This window comes from Ambystoma mexicanum, chromosome 11 (assembly GCF_040938575.1).
Source record: "Ambystoma mexicanum isolate Mex_15411 chromosome 11, UKY_AmexF1_1, whole genome shotgun sequence".
Classification (NCBI taxonomy): domain Eukaryota; kingdom Metazoa; phylum Chordata; class Amphibia; order Caudata; family Ambystomatidae; genus Ambystoma; species Ambystoma mexicanum.
This window is the reverse complement of record NC_090934.1, coordinates 85,454,287-85,476,426: the sequence shown is the minus strand read 5'-3', so window position 1 is coordinate 85,476,426 and position 22,140 is coordinate 85,454,287. Positions and strand designations below refer to the sequence as shown.

Below are 22,140 nucleotides of genomic sequence, written 5' to 3'. Positions count from 1 at the left end.
TCTGGAATGGACTGCAGCTGGTGTAGCTTCTGGCTAGAATGGAAGGGAAGCTGTAGGGGGGGGGGGGCATTTCTCTGGAATGGACTGCAGCGGGTGTAGCTTCTGGCTTGAATGGAAGGGAAGCTGTAGGGGGGCCGTTCCTCGGGAATGGACTGCAGCGGGTGTAGCTTCTGGCTAGAATGGAAGGGAAGCTGTACGGGGGCCGTTCCTCTGGAATGGACTGCAGCGGGTGTAGCTTCTGGCTAGAATGGAAGGGCAGCTGTAGGGGGGCCGTTCCTCTGGAATGGACTGCATCGGGTGTAGCTTCTGGCTAGAATGGAAGGGAAGCTGTAGGAGGGCTGTTCCTCTGGAATGGACTGCAGCTGGTGTAGCTTCTGGCTAGAATGGAAGGGAAGCTGTAGGGGGGCCGTTTCTCTGGAATGGACTGCAGCGGGTGAAGCTTCTGGCTTGAATGGAAGGGCAGCTGTAGGAGGGCTGTTCCTCTGGAATGGACTGCAGCTGGTGTAGCTTCTGGCTAGAATGGAAGGGAAGCTGTAGGGGGGGGGGCATTTCTCTGGAATGGACTGCAGCGGGTGTAGCTTCTGGCTTGAATGGAAGGGAAGCTGTAGGGGGGCCGTTCCTCTGGAATGGACAGCAGCGGGTGTAGCTTCTGGCTATAATGGAAGGGAAGCTGTAGGGGGGCCGTTCCTCTGGAATGGACTGCAGCGGGTGTAGCTTCTAGTTGGAAGCCTCTTATATGAGGTTTGCCACGTGCACTGGATAGACTACCCGTGGGTGTGGTCTACAGTTCCATGCTGGCAAGTTCTGCTTAGTTCAGGGGCTAGGGCTGAACACGGCTCTTAACCCTCACAGCCTCAATCCCGCCACTCTTGCAGAGAAAGCGTGAACCTACACTGCCCCTCATATCTCTGTGTGCAGTGAAGAGGCTGCTGGACACATGCTGTAGGTTTGCCCCGAGCGAGGGGTGAATATTCCCTGGACACGTGTGCAGGTGCTCCGGTGGCCAGATTGGGGGTTAGGGGTGTCCTTTCATGCGCAGCAACCCCTTGCTCTGTCGTTGAAACTAAAAAACACCCTCAAGACTTTGTAAATGTAGCCTAAACTGCCGTGGACATGAAAAACACTCACAAATTCTTACATTAGAAAAAAAAAAGACAGGAAGAACATGAAACATCCGTTTCTTTCCAAAAACAATGGCGAGACAAATTTACTGGGTAACACCTGCACCAGAAAAGTAGAAGGTGGCCAGTAGTACAGGTTAAATTGGTGACTTGAATATAGGGTGATGGTGGGGGTGGATAAAGCCCTTTGTTTATTAAATAATGCATGCTGGGATGTTCTAACTGATTGCGGGGGCGGACCCCAGGGATAATGATCAAGGTGGGCGTGCAGTGAGGAGTACCCCGCCCCAGCTCACAGTGCACCCCTTCTCTCCAAAGCAGGGCTGCCAAAAGGCCAGTTACCATTTCTAGGACATGGCAGCCCCATCGTGGCCAGAGTTTGGATGCCCCGGCGGGATGAGTGGGAAGGCAGGGTCAGGGGCAGGGGCTAAGCTAGCCAAGTATTCATGCACAACAGCCCTACGGTCAACGCCACTGCAGTGCCCGCCTGGCCTCCTAGGCAAAAGTTCAGGCGACAACGGCTGGACTTCCCCCTCGCCCTTTGGCCTCGTTTCATGAACATGCACACTATTTGGACCTCCCCGCATAAGTAGTATTCAAAGTACATCTTTTCATAACAGCTAGGGGTTAACGTGGCGCTTCCTGTCATCTTACAGCACCAAGAAGTCTTTCTGTGGTTCTTCTTGGCGCTACATCTAAAGCAGAACGACCTTGGACCATGGCACATCTCTGACACTTCACTTGGAGAAGGTTAAAAGAGGCTCTGTCTTGAACGGTGGTGCTTCCCTCCAAGCACAGAAGTTTGAGAGGGGGGGGGGAGAGGTGTTACCCCCATTGCTTGTGGTCCCATTCTGGAGTGCACAGCCCAAATATTGGGTTTGAAATGCATCACGGGTGTTTCCGTTAGGAATAGCAGACTTTTGGACTAGGAGGGCAGGCACCCTGTTGGCATATTAACCCCCACAAATAGAAGAGCACTCTTCGGACCTAGTAATTAAAGCAATCACCTGGCTCTAGGGAGCAGACCGAGTCCGACAGACTGTCCTCATCCCAACACCCCCGCCACCGCATAACACGCCGAGCTGCAACGCTCATTAAGAATTAACAATGTGCAGCCTGTTTCTAAAGTACGGGGGGCCTGTGCCAAGAATCGAAGGGGAGATGGGTGTGCAGGCCACTACATGACTATTGCACAGCGCCTCCTCGCGCACACGCCCTTACCCCTGGCAACGCCGCTCCTCATTGTTTCAGCGTTTGATGAACTTGAGGCTGCTCCGGGCACTTCCGCACTCTTTCCAGTGATAAATAATTAGTGCCAGGCAGGGGTTCTCCTACAGGGTCGTGCCCCGGAAGGAAAAACATGATCGACCACTGTGGGTTGCAACTCTGCACAAGGGGGGTGGGGCAGGAATGCGGTTAGCCTTTGACCTTCATTTCGTGCAAGCATGGCAACTATAGCACCAGTGGATTACGTGGGATGCTAAATCGCGGGGGCGGGTTCTCTTGGGGGCGTGGCCTAAATGGGTGTGCACGTAGGCCACGCCCCCCAACGAGTGGTGGGGGGGAGTGAAAGCAGGGGATCTGGGGCGAACTGGAATTATTACCTTTGGTGCGCCCAGCCCCTTGGAGGTAGCAAACCGTGTACCGCAGCTCTCGCAGGGAGCAGGCAGCCCTTTCATTCAAGGCGCTGTGTGGTTACAAACCAGGGACTCCTTGAATGAAAGGGTTGCCTGTTGCGTGATGACTCTGTACTTTGAAATAGGGAGAGGGCTGCAGGGCCCAGTCTCTGCTTTAGTTTATGAGGAAAGAGTCATCACGCATCATGAAGCCTTGTTTAAAGGCTTCCTACTGCATGATGACTCCTTAAACAGAAACAAAAGGAGAGACTGGGGCCTCCAGCCCTGCTCCTGCTTCGGAGTACAGAGTCATCTGGCAGCCCTGTAGACGAAGCCACGGTTACACTGGCTCTCTGCAGATGTCAGTACTTACGAAGTGCTGCCACCAGCAGGCAGTCTGTGTAACTATGCAGCGCGCCGCAGGACGCAACCAGCCCAGGGCGCTGCCGGAAGAAACCGGGCCAGGGCACCGTAGCAGGCAACTGGGCCCTGGCGCCACAGGAGGCAACCAGGCCTGGGCGCCACAGGAGGCAATCAGGCTAGGGCGCCGCAGGAGGCAACCATGCCCAGGTGCCTCCGGAGGCACCCAGGCTCGGACGCCGCAGGAGGCACCCAGGCCCGGGTGCCGCAGGAGACAACCAGGCCACAGTGCCGCAGGAGACAACCAGGCCACAGTGCCGCAGGAGGCCTCATTTGTTAGGCTCCAGGTATCCCTTGCTGCCTCCACAATGTTCTCCTGCCCCAGAAGACCAACTTCCTGAAGGTTAGCGTGGCTCGCACCCACCCACTTCTCAACCCGGGTACGGTTAGCAGCTACATGTTGCCATGCCCGTTATCCATATTCAGAACTGAAAGTTCCACCAGCCAACAGAACACAGAGAAAGCAGGACCATTGCCATCACCCTCAGAGGAATCACGGGGGCGCTCCTTCTGTTGGGTCTCAGGCAGTGAGTGGTCTTTTAGTATTTAGATCTCAGGTTCCTGCCCTTAGGATCTGTTGCTCTCTAGAACACGGGGCTGCAACCTGCAGCTCGCTTGATGTGTTGGACTACAACTTCCATCATTCCTCACCATTGACTATAGTAGCTAGGGCTGATGGGAGTTGTAGTGCGAAACATCTGGAGAGCAAAAGGCTGCACACCCTTCTTCTTTCCATCTACTTTAGTTAGGGAGGTTGGGGGGCACCGCTTTCACCCCTGCTATTCCATCTTCTCAGGTGCTCACATCTGACCGGGAGGGAGTGTGTCCTCATTTGGACTGTACTCGGCAGACCCTTTCATTCTTGGTGCCTCCAGAGCAGGCATTCGGGGTGGGGATGGAACCTGCCCGTCGCTCGATCCTTTGCCAAAGACACCTACAGAGCAGAATAATGTTCAGTCTTCTCCCACCCCTGCGTTTTACTCCTCTGCGGATCCATTTCTTACTGGTGCCAGGACTTGGGCCTCCCACCCTCTAGGGTGCTCTGTGCCTATGAACCTTGATGCGTCCGTTTTTGCCCAGCCACCCATCCCTGGTGGTCGCCATTACAGCTCCAGTCTCTCCTTAATCCAGAGGACGGCTCCAGTGTGCTTGCAATCCGGCCCCCCACCCGTGGGTTATTTCACTTCTGGAGCACCGTTAGGGGTCCTTTCCTAAGCTGCTTGACCTCCCCCCCCCCGCCCCGCCCTCCAGAAACCCTCAATCATTGCGGGTTCATGGTTTGGCTGGCACCCAGCCTTGCCTCAGCCAGGCGGCACGTGGGTCCTCCCCGCAGACAGACTTCCAGGTGGTGCCGCCTCTCACTGTACCCACCGAAGCACCCTGGACCCAAGAAGGCCCACATGGGTTTTCCTTCCCAAACAGGTCACACCGGGCATAATGCATTATCCGTGGCCTTGCCATCAGTGGGACTTGTTCTCCTTCCCAGCCCAGTCCAGTGCACGCAACTTGAGGGCAGCTGGGGTAACCCTGGGGCTTTCTGTTCACTGACCACCCCACTACTTGCGGGCTTGAGGGGAGCTACTCTCCCCGCCCCAGAAACCAATGACATCAGTGTGTTCGGTTATAGCAAGCCTTCGCTTCATCGCACACTGTCTAGGGGGGGAGCATGGATGCTGTCCGGGTGGCGAACCCTAATCTCCCACATGGATACATGTGCAAGTGGGTGCAAAATCGAACCCCCCTACTCGCGTGGAGTCACGTGGAGTCTCCAGTCCCCAGGCCAAGAGCCTCTGCCAGAAGACCCTTTTCGTAGGCCTGAGAATCCAATTTTTCCTTCTCAAATGCCATTATATTTGCACTTTTCTTGAGAAGCAATGTGCATTTAGAAATGAAAAAGCCCAGCATTTTGACCGAAACGCTTCTCGTCGCCGCGCGTTTACTGTCCCTTAGCCTGAGATGCCAGCGTTCTAAACGTTGCACTTTTGGCCAGCACCAGGCTTGGATGGAAGCCCAGTCCGCTCCTACGTTGCACTTTTGGCCAGCACTAGGCTTGGATGGCCAGCACCGGGCTTGGATGGAAGCCCAGCCCGCTCCTACGTTGCACATTTGGCCAGCACCAGGCTTGGATGGAAGCCCAGTCCGCTCCTACGTTGCACTTTTGGCCAGCACTAGGCTTGGATGGCCAGCACCGGGCTTGGATGGAAGCCCAGCCCGCTCCTACGTTGCACATTTGGCCAGCACCAGGCTTGGATGGAAGCCCAGCCCGCTCCTACGTTGCACATTTGGCCAGCACCAGGCTTGGATGGCCAGTACCAGGCTTGGATGGAAGCCCAGCCCGCTCCTACGTTGCACTTTTGGCCAGCACCAGGCTTGGATGGCCAGCACCAGGCTTGGATGGAAGCCCAGTCCACTCCTACGTTGCACTTTTGGCCGCACCAGGCTGGGATGGAAGTCCCGCCCGCTCCTACGTTGCACTTTTGGCCGCACCAGGCTTGGATGGAAGCCCAGCCCGCTCCTACGTTGCACTTTTGGCCAGCACCAGGCTTGGATGGCCAGCACCAGGCTTGGATGGACGCCCAGCCCCCTCTTACGTTGCACTTTTGGCGAGCACCAGGCTTGGATGGCCAGCACCACGCTTGGATGGAAGCCCAGTCCGCTCCTACGTTGCACTTTTGGCCGCACCAGGCTTGGATGGAAGTCCCGCCCGCGGCTCCTCTGGAGCCGGCAGATTACAGTCATCTTCCAGCTGCAAGGCGGGCGCCGCGCCGACCCATGGGGCGGAGGAGAAATGCGTTACAAAGATCCCAAAACTCGCCCTTTTCCAGACGCCAGGTGGGGATAATGGAACCAAGATAGAACTCTCAAAAAGGGCAAGCACTGGTCCAGGACAAGGGGGTAACATGATTAAGAATTACTGCAACCAGCCCAAATATTAAATAGAATAGTCTAAAATAGCAAATCTTAGGGGAGGGAGGGCAGAGGGACATAGGTAGCTGATGCGACTGGGCAAAGGAGCAGGAAATAGCAAGGGGGGGGGGGGTATTCCCCAATAGACTATTCTCACGGGTTTGGAAAACGTTCTTTTTTTTTACTCCTGAGAATTTTTATAGGTCAGTTGTTTTATTTTTCAGCTTTTAGAAACATGGAGAATGGATACTTTGTATGCCATTTCCACATCGCACACCGGAAGTGTGAAAACCAGGATGCGGAAATACAGCTTTAAAAACAAAGCATTGATGCGCGGTATTAATCGTCCTCGTGCCTCTCTCTTTACAGCTCCCATTGACTCCACGCCCATGAAAAGGAAGCAGGTAAACACTCTGCGTGTACCTGCTGGAAACAGCTAAACACTTTGCTTGTTCCTGCTGGAAACAGGTAAACACTCTGCTTGCTCCTGCCGGAAACAGCGAAACACTCTGCTTGCTCCTGCCGGAAACAGCGAAACACTCTGCTTGTTCCTGCTGGAAACAGGTAAACACTCTGCTTGTTCCTGCTGCTTGCTCCTGCTGGAAACAGCTAAACACTCTGCTTGCTCCTGCCGGAAACAGCGAAACACTTTGCTTGTTCCGGCCGGAAACAGGTAAACACTCTGCTTGTTCCGGCTGGAAGCAGGTAAACACTCTGCTTGTTCCGGCTGGAAGCAGGTAAACACTCTGCTTGTTCCTGCTGGAAACAGCAAAACACTTTGCTTGTTCCTGCTGGAAACAGCAAAACACTTTGCTTGTTCCTGCTGGAAACAGCTAAACACTTTGCTTGCTCCTGCTGGAAACACTTTGCTTTTTCCTGCTGGAAGCAGGTAAACACACTGCGTGTTCCTGCTAGAAACAGGTAAACAATTAGCTTGTTCCTGCTAGCAACAGCTAAACACTTTGTTCCTGCTGGAAACAGGTACACACTCTGCTTGTTCCTGCTGGAAACAGGTACACACTCTGCTTGTTCCTGCTGGAAACAGGTAAACACTCTGCTTGTTCCTGCAGGAAACAGGTAAACACTCTGCTTGTTCCGGCTGGAAGCAGGTAAACACTCTGCTTGTTCCGGCTGGAAACAGGTAAACACCTTGCTTGTTCCTGCTGGAAGCAGGTACACACACTGCTTGTTCCTGCTGAAAGTGATGTCACGTTTCCTCGCTCTCTAGGTTCATGAAACGTACCCAACATATGTCCAGCCAGGTTGCTGGGAGCCTGGATTGTCTTTGCAGCTTGGTCCTCGTTTCTTGCTGACCAAACCCTTGGTTCCCCGGTTTTATTTTCCAAATCAAGCATTTCAGGGAAGATTCTGGACCCTTCGTTAGACATGCACTGGGCTTGGCAAGCTTAGTTAGCACTTACTGCAGCACGCTGGAATGTCTACTCCTCGCCCGCTCTCAGTCCTCCCTTCCCCTCCTACTCTCATACAAACCGGTGCTCCTCTGCTCCTCCAGAAATATCAAGGACAACATTGTCTCCCTTGCTTCAGCCTTCACCCTCTCCTCAAAAAGCCTTTTGCAGACCATTCCTGTCCAGCAAACTACCACCCTATCTCCATTACCGCCTACCTGGGCATACTCTTTGAAAAGCTCTCACTCTCCTCCTGTGGTGTCCCTCGGGGCTCTATCCTCTCACCTTGGCTTTTCAACATCTACCTGGCCTCTCTAGCCCATTTGATCTCCACCTTCTCTCCCAACTTCAAGTGCTATGAGGATGACACGTCCTTCTCCCTCTCCCTCTCCCTCTCCCCTCCCACTTCCCCTCCCCCTAACCTCCACTAGCATTTGCCCTTCCAGGCCCTCCCTCTGCACTAGCCTGACTCACTTTCTCTCAAAGCCCCTTTCGCACTGACCGGCACTCCCCCAGCACCCAGGCACCCTAGCACTTTGTTTACTGCTCTTGCACGATCCGAATGTCACAAGGCCTAGTAGGACCATTTTGTTTTTGTTTTCCCTCATTTTCCCCCACCCTCTTGTTTAGTTTAGTTTATTTATTTGTACCGCGCGCCGAACCCTGGGGTAGCTGGGCGCCGGAGACTTAGAAACAGTTACAGCATGGCAAAAATATACAATACAGACTGTGATAAAACAACAACGGTGTAGTAGACCGGGTTACAGGTGGTCCACAGAGGCATGCAGAGAGGAAGTGCATTAAGCAGCGTTTTTGTTGGAAAGCCATGTTTTTGTTTTGGCTCTAAAAGTCCAAAATGAGGGTTCTGCTCTGAGGTATGGCGGCATAGCGTTCCATAGTTTGGCAGCAAGGACCGGGAAGCTGGTGCCACCTGCTTTTTTTAGGAAGAATTTGGGAACGGAAAGGCAATGTGCGTATGGTGTTCTAGTTGGTCTAGTTGAGGTGTGGTTGTGGAACTTGTCTGCCAGGTATTTGGGTGCGTCATTAGAGCGGCATTTATGGACGATGACGAGGGATCTGAGGGTGATTCTGTCTCGTACTGGGAGCCAGTGAGCATCTTGTCTGAAGCTGGAGATGTGGGCGTTTCGTGGGATACTGAGGGCGGCTCTGATGGCATTATTTTGAAGTACCTGTAGTTTGTTCAGGTTGTGTTCTGATGAGCCAAGAAAGAGGGTATTGCAGTAGTCAATTTTTGAGAGCACTAACGCTCTGGCTAGTGTAATGCAGCTGGAAGGTGATAGGAAAGGTTTGCAGGCGTTGATGAGCTTATTGGTGTAAGCTGTTGAAGAGGCAGTTGCGTTCACCTGTCTTTTGAGCGAGAGAGTAGAGTCTAGATAAACCCCAAGGGTTTTAATTTCTTTGGCTACTGTGATTAGGTTACCGTCTATGTTGATGGACGCGTAACGGGGGTCTAGTTTGTTTAGCCGAGGTTGGGAGCCGACAATGAGGAGCTCAGTTTTCTCATCGTTGAGGCATAGGCCGTGCTCTGCCATCCAGGCTTGGATCTCTAAATAAAGGTTGTTGATTCTGGTGGAGTCCTCGTCGTAGCACCCTGATAGGGTGATGAGAACCTGGGTATCGTCAGCATAGTTTGTGTATGTGACACCTAGGTTATCCAGGCGGTCAAACAATAGCTTTGTGAAGATATTGTATAGGGTCGGCGAGATGCACGAGCCTTGAGGAACGCCGCAGGTGATGGGGACAGGGAGTGCTGATGCCCCTGGGGAGAAGACCCGGGTGGTTCGGTTGGTTAGGAAGGACTGGATCCAGGCAGTCGCCTGGTTAGAGAAGGCCGCTGAGGTCATCAGATGTTCTGTGAGGATCTGATGGTCGACGAGGTCGAAGGCAGCTGATAGATCTAGCAGTAGGAGAATGGCTAGGTTACCCTTGTCCTTTGCCTCGTCCATCTGGATTTTTAGGTCCAGTAGGGCTGACTCTGTTCCATGCCTTGGCCTGAAGCCGGATTGTCTGAGACCCAGGAGGTTGTTGACTTCCAGGTGCTTCTGTATTTGCAGGTAGGCCACTCTGTCTAGGATCTTTAGGATGTAGGGAACGGTGGTGATTGGCCTGTAATTAGTTGGGTTATTGGGGTCTAGATTAGGTTTTTTTAGAAGTGGCATGACCCAGGCCTCCTTAAGGCTGCTGGGCACTGAGCTTGATTTGAAGGATGCATTGATGAGGGCTGTTATGAATGGGGCCAGAGTGTTGGCGCCTTCTTGGATGATGGGAGCTGGGCATGAGTCCCCTTGGCATCTAGAGGGCTTGAGGCCCTTGATGATGCTTTCTACTTCTTTAGTGGAAACTGGTGAGAAGGAGAAGGGGGGGCAAGTGGGTGTTTTGGGGGTGGTGTGCGGAGGGTGGTTTGTTTTTTTGGATAGGCTGAGCTTTTTCTGTTCGATTTTGGATTGTAACATGGTGATTTTGTCTGCTAGGGCTTTTTGAATCCTCTCACACCAGTCTGCATCTTTCACGCAGGTTTCAGCCAGAGTGGGGGGGGATTCCAGTTCCCTGAGGATATTGAAAAGCTCTTTTGTTTTGGATTTGGCGCTCTCAATTCTGTTATCATATGTCTCTTTTTTGGCCTTAAGGATAGCAGTTTTGTAGGTGGTGGCTGCTATCGAGAGTTGAGTTTTGTTGGAGAGGTTGGGCGTTTTTCTCCAGGTGGCTTCTGCGGCTCGTTTGGAGTTTCGGAGGATTTTTAGCTCTGGTGTGAACCATTTGTTCATATGGGCTGCCGGTTTGGCTTTGGTGAGTTTGAGTGGGGCAATGGTGTCTACTGCTGATTCTAACGTTTTGTTGTAGAGGTCAGCGAGTTTCTCTGCATCTAGGTTGGCGTAGTTTGTAGGGGTACAGATATTGTCTATAAGTGGGCGGAGGTTTTGTAAGGTAATGTTGCGGTTGTTTCTGGTGAGGGTTTGGGGGATGGTAGGGGTTGGAGAGTTTGGTTGTGCTTTCCCTTGTATGGAGAAGGAGATGGCGTGGTGGTCAGACCAGGCAGTTTGCTCGTTTTTTGTGATGGTCGTAGAGCAGTTGAGATCCGCTAGCCAGTCCAAGGTCCTGCCTTTGTTGTGGGTAGGGTCTGTGATTCTGAGCTTGAACCCTAGTTGGGAGATGGTGCTTTCCAGGGAGAGCGCATTGGTATCGTTTGGGTCGCCGAGACCGAGGTTGAGGTCGCCAAGAAGGATAATTTGAGATCCTGTTTTGGTGTTGGTGGTCAAGAGGTCAGATATCTCTTCCTCAAATGTGGTGATAGGGCCTGGAGGTCTGTAAAGGAGGTGTAATAGTATGGTTTGAGTGGCAGAGAGTTGGAGCTTTGCTGACAGAAGTTCTGCAGATCGGAAGCTGGGCGGAGGGATTAATCTAAGTCCAAGGGATGTTTTAGCGATGAAGGCTACTCCTCCTCCTTTACCTATGTCCCGGTCTTTCCTTAGTATTGAATAACCTTCTGGGATGGCGAGGGATAAGGCTGGGCCTGCTGCTTGGTGCAGCCAGGTTTCCGTGATAGCCAGGAAGTGTAGATTGTTGACAGAGATGAAGTCTGCGATATCTAGCGCATGGGCGACCAGGGAGCGGGCATTGACGAGGGCGCCCTTGATTAGTGGCTGGTCAGGTGTGCTCAAGGGGGCTGATTGGGTGATGTTCAATGTTTGAGCGGAGTTTGCCTGAATGTGTGTGGGATGAAAGGAGTGTTTTTTGGCGAGTGTTTTGGGGGTTATGAACCGAGAGCCGAGTCTCAGGTTTCTGTCTTTTAATGTGCATGGGTTCCAAGGAGTGGGCGGAGCAGCAAATCGGCGGATCCATTCTATAGGACTGAGGGCGTCAGGCTTATCAATATGTTGGGCCTTCAAAGAGCCCATAGTATGTTGGGTTGGGAGTGATTGGGGACGGGGTTTGTGGTGGGTGGTGTTGTTGTGGTGGAGCAGGGCGAGTGTAGCCGTTAGGGTGAGCGTGGCTAAGTAGAAGTTTGCCATGGGTGGTCAGAGTAAGACCCAGGTGTGGTTGGCCGAGGTTGACTATGTGGTAGTAATAGAGTAGTTTGAGGTGAGGTGGGAGTTGATTAGGTTGGGATAGGCAGGAAGGCAGGTAGTCAAGATCAGGGTCGGTACAATGGGCACCGTGGTCAATGGACTAGGCACAGAGGCTAGCAGATAGGCACATTCAAGGTGAGGCACAGAGGTCAACAGATTAAGGCACGGTGGCTAGCAAGTAGGCACATTCAAGGTGAGGCACAGTGGTCAACCGACTAAGGCACGGTGGCTGGCGAATAGGCACAATCTAAGCTGAGGCGCATAGGGAAAGTACATGCTAAATGCATGCACCAGGGCACCATACAGCGGTCTAGATGGTCTGTAGGCGACCAAAAGGCACAATATAGCAGACTAGATGGTCTGTAGGCGCCCAAAAGGCACAATATAGCAGACTAGATGGTCTGTAGGCGACCAAAAGGCACAATATAGCAGACTAGATGGTCTGTAGGCGACCAAAAGGCACAATGTAGCAGACTAGATGGTCTGTAGGCGACCAAAAGGCACAATGTAGCAGACTAGATGGTCTGTAGGCGACCAAAAGGCACAATATAGCAGACTAGATGGTCTGTAGGCGACCAAAAGGCACAATATAGCAGACTAGATGGTCTGTAGGCGACCAAAAGGCACAATATAGCAGACTAGATGGTCTGTAGGCGACCAAAAGGCACAATATAGCAGACTAGATGGTCTGTAGGCGACCAAAAGGCACAATGTAGCAGACTAGATGGTCTGTAGGCGACCAAAAGGCACAATATAGCAGATTTCAATGGAGTCGGTTACGGTTATAAACATACAGTGGTGTCTCCGGTGCTGGCATGTACTTACAGTACGTTTTTTCATTGTCCGGGTGGTAGTCTATCGGTTGGAGAGTAGAAAAATTGTGCAGGGGGGGTGGCCACGCCGTGCTCCCATGCGCGTAACAGGCGCAGGAACAGGCCTTTGTATGGCCTTAGTGCTGGCCGCCGGCGAATCCGCCTGCCGGCGGAACCAGCTGGAGTAATCGAGGCTCAGCCTCGCTTTCGCGCCGCGCCGCGCCCGGCATGGGCAGGTCAGGCGCTGTATGGGGACAGGGTCAGGCAGGCCCTGTCCGTATGCCCGCTGGAGCCTGGATCCTCTGCTGGGCTGGGGGGGCTCCTGCCCTCACCCCTCGGCGAAGGAAGATGGAATGGTGGGATCTGGGGCGCAGGAACAGGCCTTTGTATGGCCTTAGTGCTGGCCGCCGGCGAATCCGCCTGCCGGCGGAACCAGCTGGAGTAATCGAGGCTCAGCCTCGCTTTCGCGCCGCGCCGCGTCCGGCATGGGCAGGTCAGGCGCTGTATGGGGACAGGGTCAGGCAGGCCCTGTCCGTATGCCCGCTGGAGCCTGGATCCTCTGCTGGGCTGGGGGGGCTCCTGCCCTCACCCCTCGGCGAAGGAAGATGGAATGGTGGGATCTGGGGCGCAGGAACAGGCCTTTGTATGGCCTTAGTGCTGGCCGCCGGCGAATCCGCCTGCCGGCGGAACCAGCTGGAGTAATCGAGGCTCAGCCTCGCTTTCGCGCCGCGCCGCGCCCGGCATGGGCAGGTCAGGCGCTGTATGGGGACAGGGTCAGGCAGGCCCTGTCCGTATGCCCGCTGGAGCCTGGATCCTCTGCTGGGCTGGGGGGGCTCCTGTTGCAGCGCGTCAATACACATGGCGTCTAGGCGCATAATAAATACCAGATATGTATTATGGCATTTATTCAGTGCAGACCTAGCTTCGAGAAGCAACAGAGCACTGTACAGCGGTAGAACAGTACAGATGCACACAGATGAACGCTTTCCAGAAGTAACAACAGAACAGATATACAGCAGGCATAAGATACAGAGGGGTACAGCTGTACAGGCTGGCAGGGAGGAGAGGGGCAGACTGCATCAAGCAAATCAGGTGACACGGGCTGCAACATGATGGCCTAGGTGTTGAGGAGAGACTCCTTGAAGACGTGGGTCTCGAGTTCTTTTCTGAATTGTAGGAGCGAGTCTGATGCTGACAGGGAGGAGGTTCCACAGTCGTGGGCGTAGGCAGAGAAAGCTTGTTTTCTGGTCGTTTCCTTTTTGCAGCGGCAGATTTCAAGTCTGCACGTGTCCTGGCTTCTGGTGGTGCGCTGTCCACCGGAGATGCCGAGTTTCTCCACGAGGTAGCTGGGTGACTTCCTTATAGATGATGCAACAAGACTTGAAGGTGATTAGTGCGTGCAGTGGCAGCCAGTGAAGGTCAATGTGGTCGTATACACGTAGAGACTTGATGAGGCATGCGGCTGCATGTAGGATACTTCTCAGGGGTCCAAGGGCAGCCAACAGGATGCCTTTGAGGAGGGCACTGCCCCCATCCAGGTGGGATAGGACCAGTACTTGAATGGTGGATCTAAAGCTGTCCGGAGGAAGGGTTTGACTTTCCACAGGGGGGGGGTGGTGAGCTGATACCTCGCTGAGTTTTGTTAGCTATATGAGTCTTGAAGGAGAGGTATTTGTCGATGAGTAACCAGAGGGACTTGGTGCAGGAGGTGAACTCAGGGTTGAAGCCCTCAGAGTTCATGTCTGTGCGTCTGGGTATTCAGTGTTTTTGTTGCCGAGGAGCAGTAATTCAGTCTTGGAGGGGTTGAGCTTCAAGTATGCACTGGACACCCAAAACTGGATCAGCAAGAGGGAGGTAGGTAGGTAGGTGGGTAGGTAGGTGGGTGGGTTTTGAGCCTGTGGATGTCATTGATGGAGTTGATCCTGAGGAATAGCTGTGTCCTGAGGTGTAGCTGTGTCCTGAGGTGTAGCGGTGTCCTGAGGTGTAGCGGTGTCCTGAGGTGTAGCGGTGTCCTGAGGTGTAGCGGTGTGCCGTTGGCGTATTGGTGGATGTGGTATAACTTCAGAGGTGCCACAGGGATTGAAGGAAACTCAAAAACCCATTAGTGACTCTAAATCAGTGGTGTTCAAACTGTGGGTCTGGCCCCTTTGGGGGCTTGGGGAGGGGGGTGAGGGGGGCAAAGGGTGGCCGGGGTACAGGGTGCACAGCTCTTCAAAAAGTGAGTATGGTAACTGATTTCAATAGAAGATATATGCAGATATGGTCGGGGGGGAGGGGGCAGCAACATCAATGTTTTCTCAAGGTGTGGGGGGTGGGGGGTGGGCTTGGGACCAATATTTTTACTGAAGGGGGGGCGCAGCATCAAACAGTTGGACTACCACTGCCCTAAATTAATGGATCCTGCCATCACCATGGCACACGAGTCCTCAGAAATGGAGTTGCAATCCATGTCAGGGATGGCACCTCAATGAGCTCTAGGCTAGAGATGTATACACATATGTACGTACGTACATACATACATACATACATGCATGTATGCATGTACACATACTTTGGTGAATGAAGTTCTCTCCGAAAACTCAAACAGTCCCAATAAAAGGAACCAATCACACCGGAGGAGGCCAGCAGGCAGGCTATGCCATACTCCACTTGCTTTGGGAGGGCATTGGGACACGCTGCCCTGTTGGAATTGGCCGACTCTTCGATACACCACTAGTCATGGCCCATAGGTAACACGTGTCCCAGACTCCATCCCTCCAGACTGCGGCGCGCCAGACCCCCGAGCCTCAGAACCACTGCAATGCTGCGCTATAGACCGGAGTGCACGACACAGAACACCTTCACATCTGCGTGTACACACGTCTAGCTTCTGCGTTATAGGTTGCAATGCAGCCTGCACTACGCAACGTTTCACGAGCAGCAGTGAGCTCACCATGTTGGTGCAATAGGCAAATGTGAGAAAAGACGGCTCTGTGGACAGGGTTTGTGTCAGGGAAGGAGGAGCGGTATCCCCAAGAAACATGCAAAACACAGAAGCATTGGGGGGTATGACCTCAGCAAAGGATTCGCATAAACGTGCACTGCAGACAACACCAAGCAACAACAACCGGTGGACAGGCACGTTCCAATGTGCATGGATGCCTTAACAATGCCTTGAAAAGTGACACAAGGGCCAATATTCCGGGATAACAACACACCTCCCAAAAGAATGACCACAAGTTGGGGGTGAGGAGGGGTCATTATCCTAAGCAATACTGGCCCATCTCGAGCTCTTTAAATCAGCAGAGAGTGGTGTTAGATATTTAAGGTGTGGTGGTGCAGGGAAAAAGAACAAGACGAAGAGCAAGTTAAGTGAATGCAAATGAAACGTGTTTATTGTGTTGTACTCGAGAACAAAGTTGCCTTTGGAAGGTAAGAATTGCCATCCTAAACCTGGTTGAACTAGAATTGTTTTGACAAGAGCAAGATTGGGCGTCATGTAAAGTAAGCCGCATCTTGCATAGGAAATTGAAAGCATGTGCCATGTTTCAGGTAACTTTGTATGTGGGAAATTGGGCGTTTTCTGTCACATTCAAGGTGCAGTGAAAAAAAGTTACTCGCAGAACTAAATGTTACATGGACATCTTTAAGGCCAAGAAATCCTTGCTGCCGTTTCCCGGCCTGCTCCTCACACCAGACTGAGGGCTGCACTCAGTGAGGAGGGCTGCCCTCGGTGAGGAGGGCTGCCCTAGGTGAGCAGGGCGCCACTCAGTGAGGAGGGCGCCACTCAGTGAGGAGGGCGCCACTCAGTGTGGAGGGCTGCTCTCAGTGAGGAGGGCTCCCCTCAGTGAGGAGGGCCGCTCTCCGTGAGGAGGGCCCCACTCAGTGAGGAGGGCCGCTCTCAGTGAGGAGGGCCGCTCTCAGTGTGGAGGGCGCCACTCAGTGTGGAGGGCCGCTCTCAGTGTGGAGGGCCCCACTCAGTGAGGAGGGCCGCTCTCAGTGAGGAGGGCCGCTCTCAGTGAGGAGGGCCGCTCTCAGTGTGGAGGGCGCCACTCAGTGTGGAGGGCGCCACTCAGTGAGGAGGGCTCCCCTCAGTGAGGAGGGCTGCTGCCTGTGTTCCGATTGGCGCAGGCGAGGCCAGCAGAGGTTTCCACGCGCTAATGAGGGAGCCTGAAGGGGAAACCATTCTTCCCTAATGTGAGGGGTGGCACAGTCTGATGGACTGAAGGAAGACACCATGCAAGCGTCGATAGCGGCTAGAAGCCAGACCCTCTGCTTCTGAACCAGTGCCGCAGCCAGGCACGCGCGCCACACTGAGCGGAGCCTCAGGGCCCTACCCCTACACACTACTCCACACCCACCTACGGGAAACAGCACTGCCTTTCCTGCAGGGTCAGCATTGCACACCCCACCCGTTTCATCTCCAGGACTTCACAGATGCCCTTCTCTGTCTCCCACCCCCCTTACCTGCCCGCTTCCCTAAGCAATCACCAGTCCATTCTGCTTCTCACTTTCTGGGCCCCAACCTGACCCGGTGCCAAGTAGAGTTCCTTGCCTTTCTACCAGCCTTAAAGCCAGTTCTTGGATACATGCTCCATCGGAGCCCTACCTGCCCTTTCCCACTTTCCCTGTCAATCCCACTCATGTGTTCCTGTGTCCAGGTCCCCTCTAAGCCCAACATCCTACTCGCCTACCTATCCCATGAACACTTTCCCTGTCAATCCCAACCTGTCCCCATGTCCAGGTTCCTCCTCCCTATACCGCCCGAACCTTTGCCCTATCCTTTTCCACTTAAACCGCAGGTTATTTCTACAGTCGCCCATCTCACACCACAGTGCACTTCTCCAATCACCAGTCTCACACCACAGTGCACTTCTCCAGTCACCAGTCTCGCACCACAGTGCACTTCTCCAGTCACCAGTCTCGCACCACAGTGCACTTCTCCAGTCTCACACCACAGTGCACTTCTCCAGTCTCACACCACAGTGCACTTCTCCAGTCACCAGTCTCGCACCACAGTGCACTTCTCCAGTCACCAGTCTCGCACCACAGTGCACTTCTCCAGTCACCAGTCTCGCACCACAGTGCACTGCTCCAGTCACGCACCACAGTGCACTTCTCTCCAGTCATCAGTCTCGCACCACAGTGCACTTCTCTCCAGTCATCAGTCTCGCACCACAGTGCACTTCTCTCCAGTCATCAGTCTCGCACCACAGTGCACTTCTCTCCAGTCACCAGTCTCGCACCACAGTGCACTTCTCTCCAGTCACCAGTCTCGCACCACAGTGCACTTCTCCAGTCACCAGTCTCGCACCACAGTGCACTTCTCCAGTCACCAGTCTCGCACTACAGTGTACTTCTCCAGTCAGTCTCGCACCACAGTGCACTTCTCCAGTCAGTCTCACACCACAATGCACTTCTCCAGTCTCCAGTCTCACACCACAGTGCACTTCTCCAGTCACCAGTCTCGCACCACAGTGCACTTCTCCAGTCACCAGTCTCGCACCACAGTGCACTGCTCCAGTCACCAGTCTCGCACCACAGTGCACTGCTCCAGTCACCAGTCTCACACCACAGTGCACTTCTCCAGTCACGCACCACAGTGCACTTCTCCAGTCAGTCTCACACCACAGTGCACTTCTCTCCAGTCATCAGTCTCGCACCACAGTGCACTTCTCTCCAGTCACCAGTCTCGCACCACAGTGCACTTCTCTCCAGTCACCAGTCTCGCACCACAGTGCACTTCTCCAGTCACCAGTCTCGCACCACAGTGTACTTCTCCAGTCAGTCTCGCACCACAGTGCACTTCTCCAGTCTCCAGTCTCACACCACAGTGCACTTCTCCAGTCTCCAGTCTCACACCACAGTGCACTTCTCCAGTCGTCAGTCTGGCACCACAGTGCACTTCTCCAGTCGTCAGTCTGGCACCACAGTGCACTTCTCCAGTCTCACACCACAGTGCACTTCTCCAGTCTCGCATCACAGTGCACTTCTCCAGTCTCGCATCACAGTGCACTTCTCCAGTCTCGCACCACAGTGCACTTCTCCAGTCTCGCACCACAGTGCACTTCTCCAGTCTCACACCACAGTGCACTTCTCCAGTCTCACACCACAGTGCACTTCTCCAGTCACCAGTCTGGCACCACAGTGCACTTCTCCAGTCACCAGTCTCGCACCACAGTGCACTTCTCCAGTCACGCACCACAGTGCACTTCTCCAGTCAGTCTCACACCACAGTGCACTTCTCTCCAGTCATCAGTCTCGCACCACAGTGCACTTCTCTCCAGTCACCAGTCTCGCACCACAGTGCACTTCTCTCCAGTCACCAGTCTCGCACTACAGTGCACTTCTCCAGTCACCAGTCTCGCACCACAGTGCACTTCTCTCCAGTCACCAGTCTCGCACCACAGTGCACTTCTTCAGTCACCAGTCTCGCACTACAGTGCACTTCTCCAGTCACCAGTCTCGCACCACAGTGCACTTCTCCAGTCACCAGTCTCGCACCACAGTGCACTTCTCCAGTCACCAGTCTCACACTACAGTGCACTTCTCCAGTCACCAGTCTCACACTACAGTGCACTTCTCCAGTCACCAGTCTCGCACCACAGTGCACTGCTCCAGTCACCAGTCTCGCACCACAGTGCACTTCTCCAGTCACGCACCACAGTGCACTTCTCCAGTCAGTCTCACACCACAGTGCACTTCTCTCCAGTCATCAGTCTCGCACCACAGTGCACTTCTCTCCAGTCATCAGTCTCGCACCACAGTGCACTTCTCTCCAGTCATCAGTCTCGCACCACAGTGCACTTCTCTCCAGTCACCAGTCTCGCACCACAGTGCACTTCTCCAGTCACCAGTCTCGCACCACAGTGCACTTCTCCAGTCTCGCACCACAGTGCACTTCTCCAGTCAAGTGTGGCCCAAAAGACCCTTCGTTTTGGTGACGCACTATGCATGCTTCTTTGGGTCACTCATTCACCGGAAAGTAATGCTATTGGAGATTGAATGAGCCCACCTTTGTTGACTAAGTACAAAACCCTAACCAGTTCCTTAAAATGATTGCCCGGTTTCCTTGCCCAGTGAGGACATCAAGCAAGGAAAACTCCAGCTGGCACACGAAAGCAGCAAAGGGGACATCCGTCTGGCTGCCAAGGACGTGGCGAGCTGGCACACACTGCATGTCGCTGGGGCTGGTAAAAAGGAACCAAATCGTGTCTGTACTGGATTTGGTCCCCTTCAACCAGCTGCAGCGGCTTGTTTCATCCTATGCTGGCGGGCAGCAGAGGCGCCCTCCTCGCCACCTGTGAAGGGCCGCATCCGTGAGGCTTCCGGGCGCCATCAGCAAGAGTTCCTGACCCAGAGCCTCCCTCGCACTGGACCCGCGAAGGTTACACGCAGAAGCTGCTCAAAGCCAGCCAGCCTGCCTTCTAATGTATGAATGTATGAGTTCTCTGTGAGCAAGGAAGGAAAGCCCAGTCTCTACTGGGGACCATTCAAGGCCAATGCCCAGTAAAGATGTTTAAAAAGCATTCGTCTCAGCTTGGTTTATTGAAAAGCTTTAGACCCACTACTGGCAATTCTCCAAAAAAAAAGTATGATGGGAAGAATACACGAAATTATGTTTTTATAGAATGCTGCTCAATTTACTGACCACATTCAGACACCTCAGAAAACCTGGGAGTGCAGTGCCACAAGCAGACACCAGTGGGCCTCAGAAACCCCCACCCCCCCCCCCCCCCACACACAGGGCTTGAAGTAGTGCTGTACATGTGGGTGGGTGGGTCAGTACTGGTTCTACAACCTCAGAATATCCACAACTAAGAACTCCCCCCTTTCAAACAAGAAAGACCACTTTAACAGACAGACTTTACATCAGCAATAATACACATAGCCTCTTTGCCAATGCCCCCAAATTACAGTTGTCCCTTTTCTGTACCGGTAGCTGTACCATGCACATCATACGATAATCTACCGCTAATCTACCGCTAATCTACCGCCAACAGTCCCACTCGGGTCTGTGGCTTTCGATTGCTGGTCTCTAGACAGCAGGACACAGACGCAATGCGTCACGCTTCTTCAGGCCTGCAGGGTAGGACCCACAACCAGCAACACAGCGAGACGCCAAAGCTAAGAGAATAGGGCAGGCGTGTTCCGGGGGAGAGGACAGGAGAGGGTATGGCTAGGGGGGAGAGGTACTGTGCCACAAAGTGTGTGTGGGGGCGGGGATAGGGGTTTGCAGGGCAAAGGTGATTCCCCCCAAAAAAATGGCAAGGGGGGGGGGGGGGGTTTACGAATAACAACGTTCGAGGGGTGGTCTTTACTGGGCAGCCCGCCACAACATCTGTCTTTTGTATGCAGACTTTCACCCTAGATCCACTTACATTGTGGGTGAGAGGCACATGGACAGGTGTAAGTTTGCAAGAGTCACCCCAGCTGTTGCTGACAGCAGCATGACCAGAGGAAAAACACAAGTCAGGAAAGGGTGTGGGAGGGGAATGGTGGGCGCTGCTGGCTACACAACTCCAGCAAGGGTGCTGTGTGCAGCAGCTTAAATATCTCTGCTGCCTTCACTACACCCCAGCGCAAGGGGGGGGGGGGGCGGGGGGGGGGGCTGGGGCAGAGAGCCAGCCACAATGAATGCACTTTTACCACTGGCCCTTCAAATGATCTATGAGGGCAAACCGTCAAGAATAATGGGTCGCTTCCAGAATTCAATAAGACTATAAAGACAATTGCCTGCAGAATGTGTTCATATCAGTAACACTGTTCATCGGGCATCTGCCAGCCCTACCCGCATCACCTCTCCATTCCACCTATCTCCCATCACACCGGGCGCGGTGCTCACCACCATCCATCGACTCAAAGCTTCTAATTTCTTTGGCGAGATTTGCCCCGTTCACATCATAAATATGTGTCAATCCTCCCACTCCCAACACTGCCAAATGTATAAACGCTTCCTTGAGATCCACTCAGTGCCCAACCCCATCAAAGAAGCCTGGGCCACATCACTCCTGAAAGAAAGAACCTCCCTTGACCTTACCCCTCCCCACCAACTACCATCCTATCATGACAGTTCCCTCCCTCCTGAGAATCCCGGGCCGCACTGCCTACACCCAACTGCAAACCTACCCTGAAGCCCACAACTTACTAGGCTCTCGCCAACCCAGCTTCAGGCCCGGAACCGGCCCTCCTTGATCTCAAGATTCAGCTTGATCAAATTTGTGATACAGGGGAACTTGCCATCCTCCTCCTATTGGACCTTGTCGATCACGACATCCTACGTCACCATCTCTCTGCCACCTTTAACCTTTCCAACGAAGCGGCTATCTGGATCAAATCCTTCTTGAGTGATAGATCTTCCAGAGTCGTCTCTGGGACCGAAGCAGCCAACCATATCCCTTTTCCTGCAGAGTCCCACGAGGCTCCTGCCTCTCACCTACACTGTACAATATGTACACTAAACCCCTCTTCGATGACCTGGACAGTCTAAACATTCCATATACCAATTCTGCCAATGACACGCTGGTCCTCCTCAAACTCGCTGGCAATCATGAATTGGATTCTGAAACCATCTACAGCATCATTCGGGCATCGATGGCAAACCACCATCTTTGCCGACACAATGATAAAACAGAGATCCTAATTGGAGGGTCGCCACACCGTCCTAAACTCCTCGACCCTGCATTTGCCTCCTTCTGCATTGACGAACACAACACTCTCATCTCGATGCACGTCAAAACACTGGGAGTTTATCTGGGCTCCGAGCTTGAGCTGCACAAGCACGTCAT

General features: G+C 53.5%; 1 protein-coding gene across 1 annotated transcript; it reads left to right on the top strand.

The window, feature by feature from the left end:
* Positions 1-17,088: 17,088 nt before the first annotated feature.
* LOC138504928 (mucin-2-like) lies at positions 17,089-19,296 on the top strand. Its single transcript, XM_069625325.1, has one exon. The coding sequence runs from the start codon at positions 17,089-17,091 to the stop codon at positions 19,294-19,296; it is 2,208 nt and encodes a 735-aa protein (XP_069481426.1).
* Positions 19,297-22,140: the final 2,844 nt, after the last annotated feature.

Coding starts and splice junctions, on each gene's coding strand:
- LOC138504928 (XM_069625325.1), top strand. CDS start 17,089: ATGTCCAGGTTCCTCCTCCCTATACCGCCCGAACCTTTGCCCTATCCT.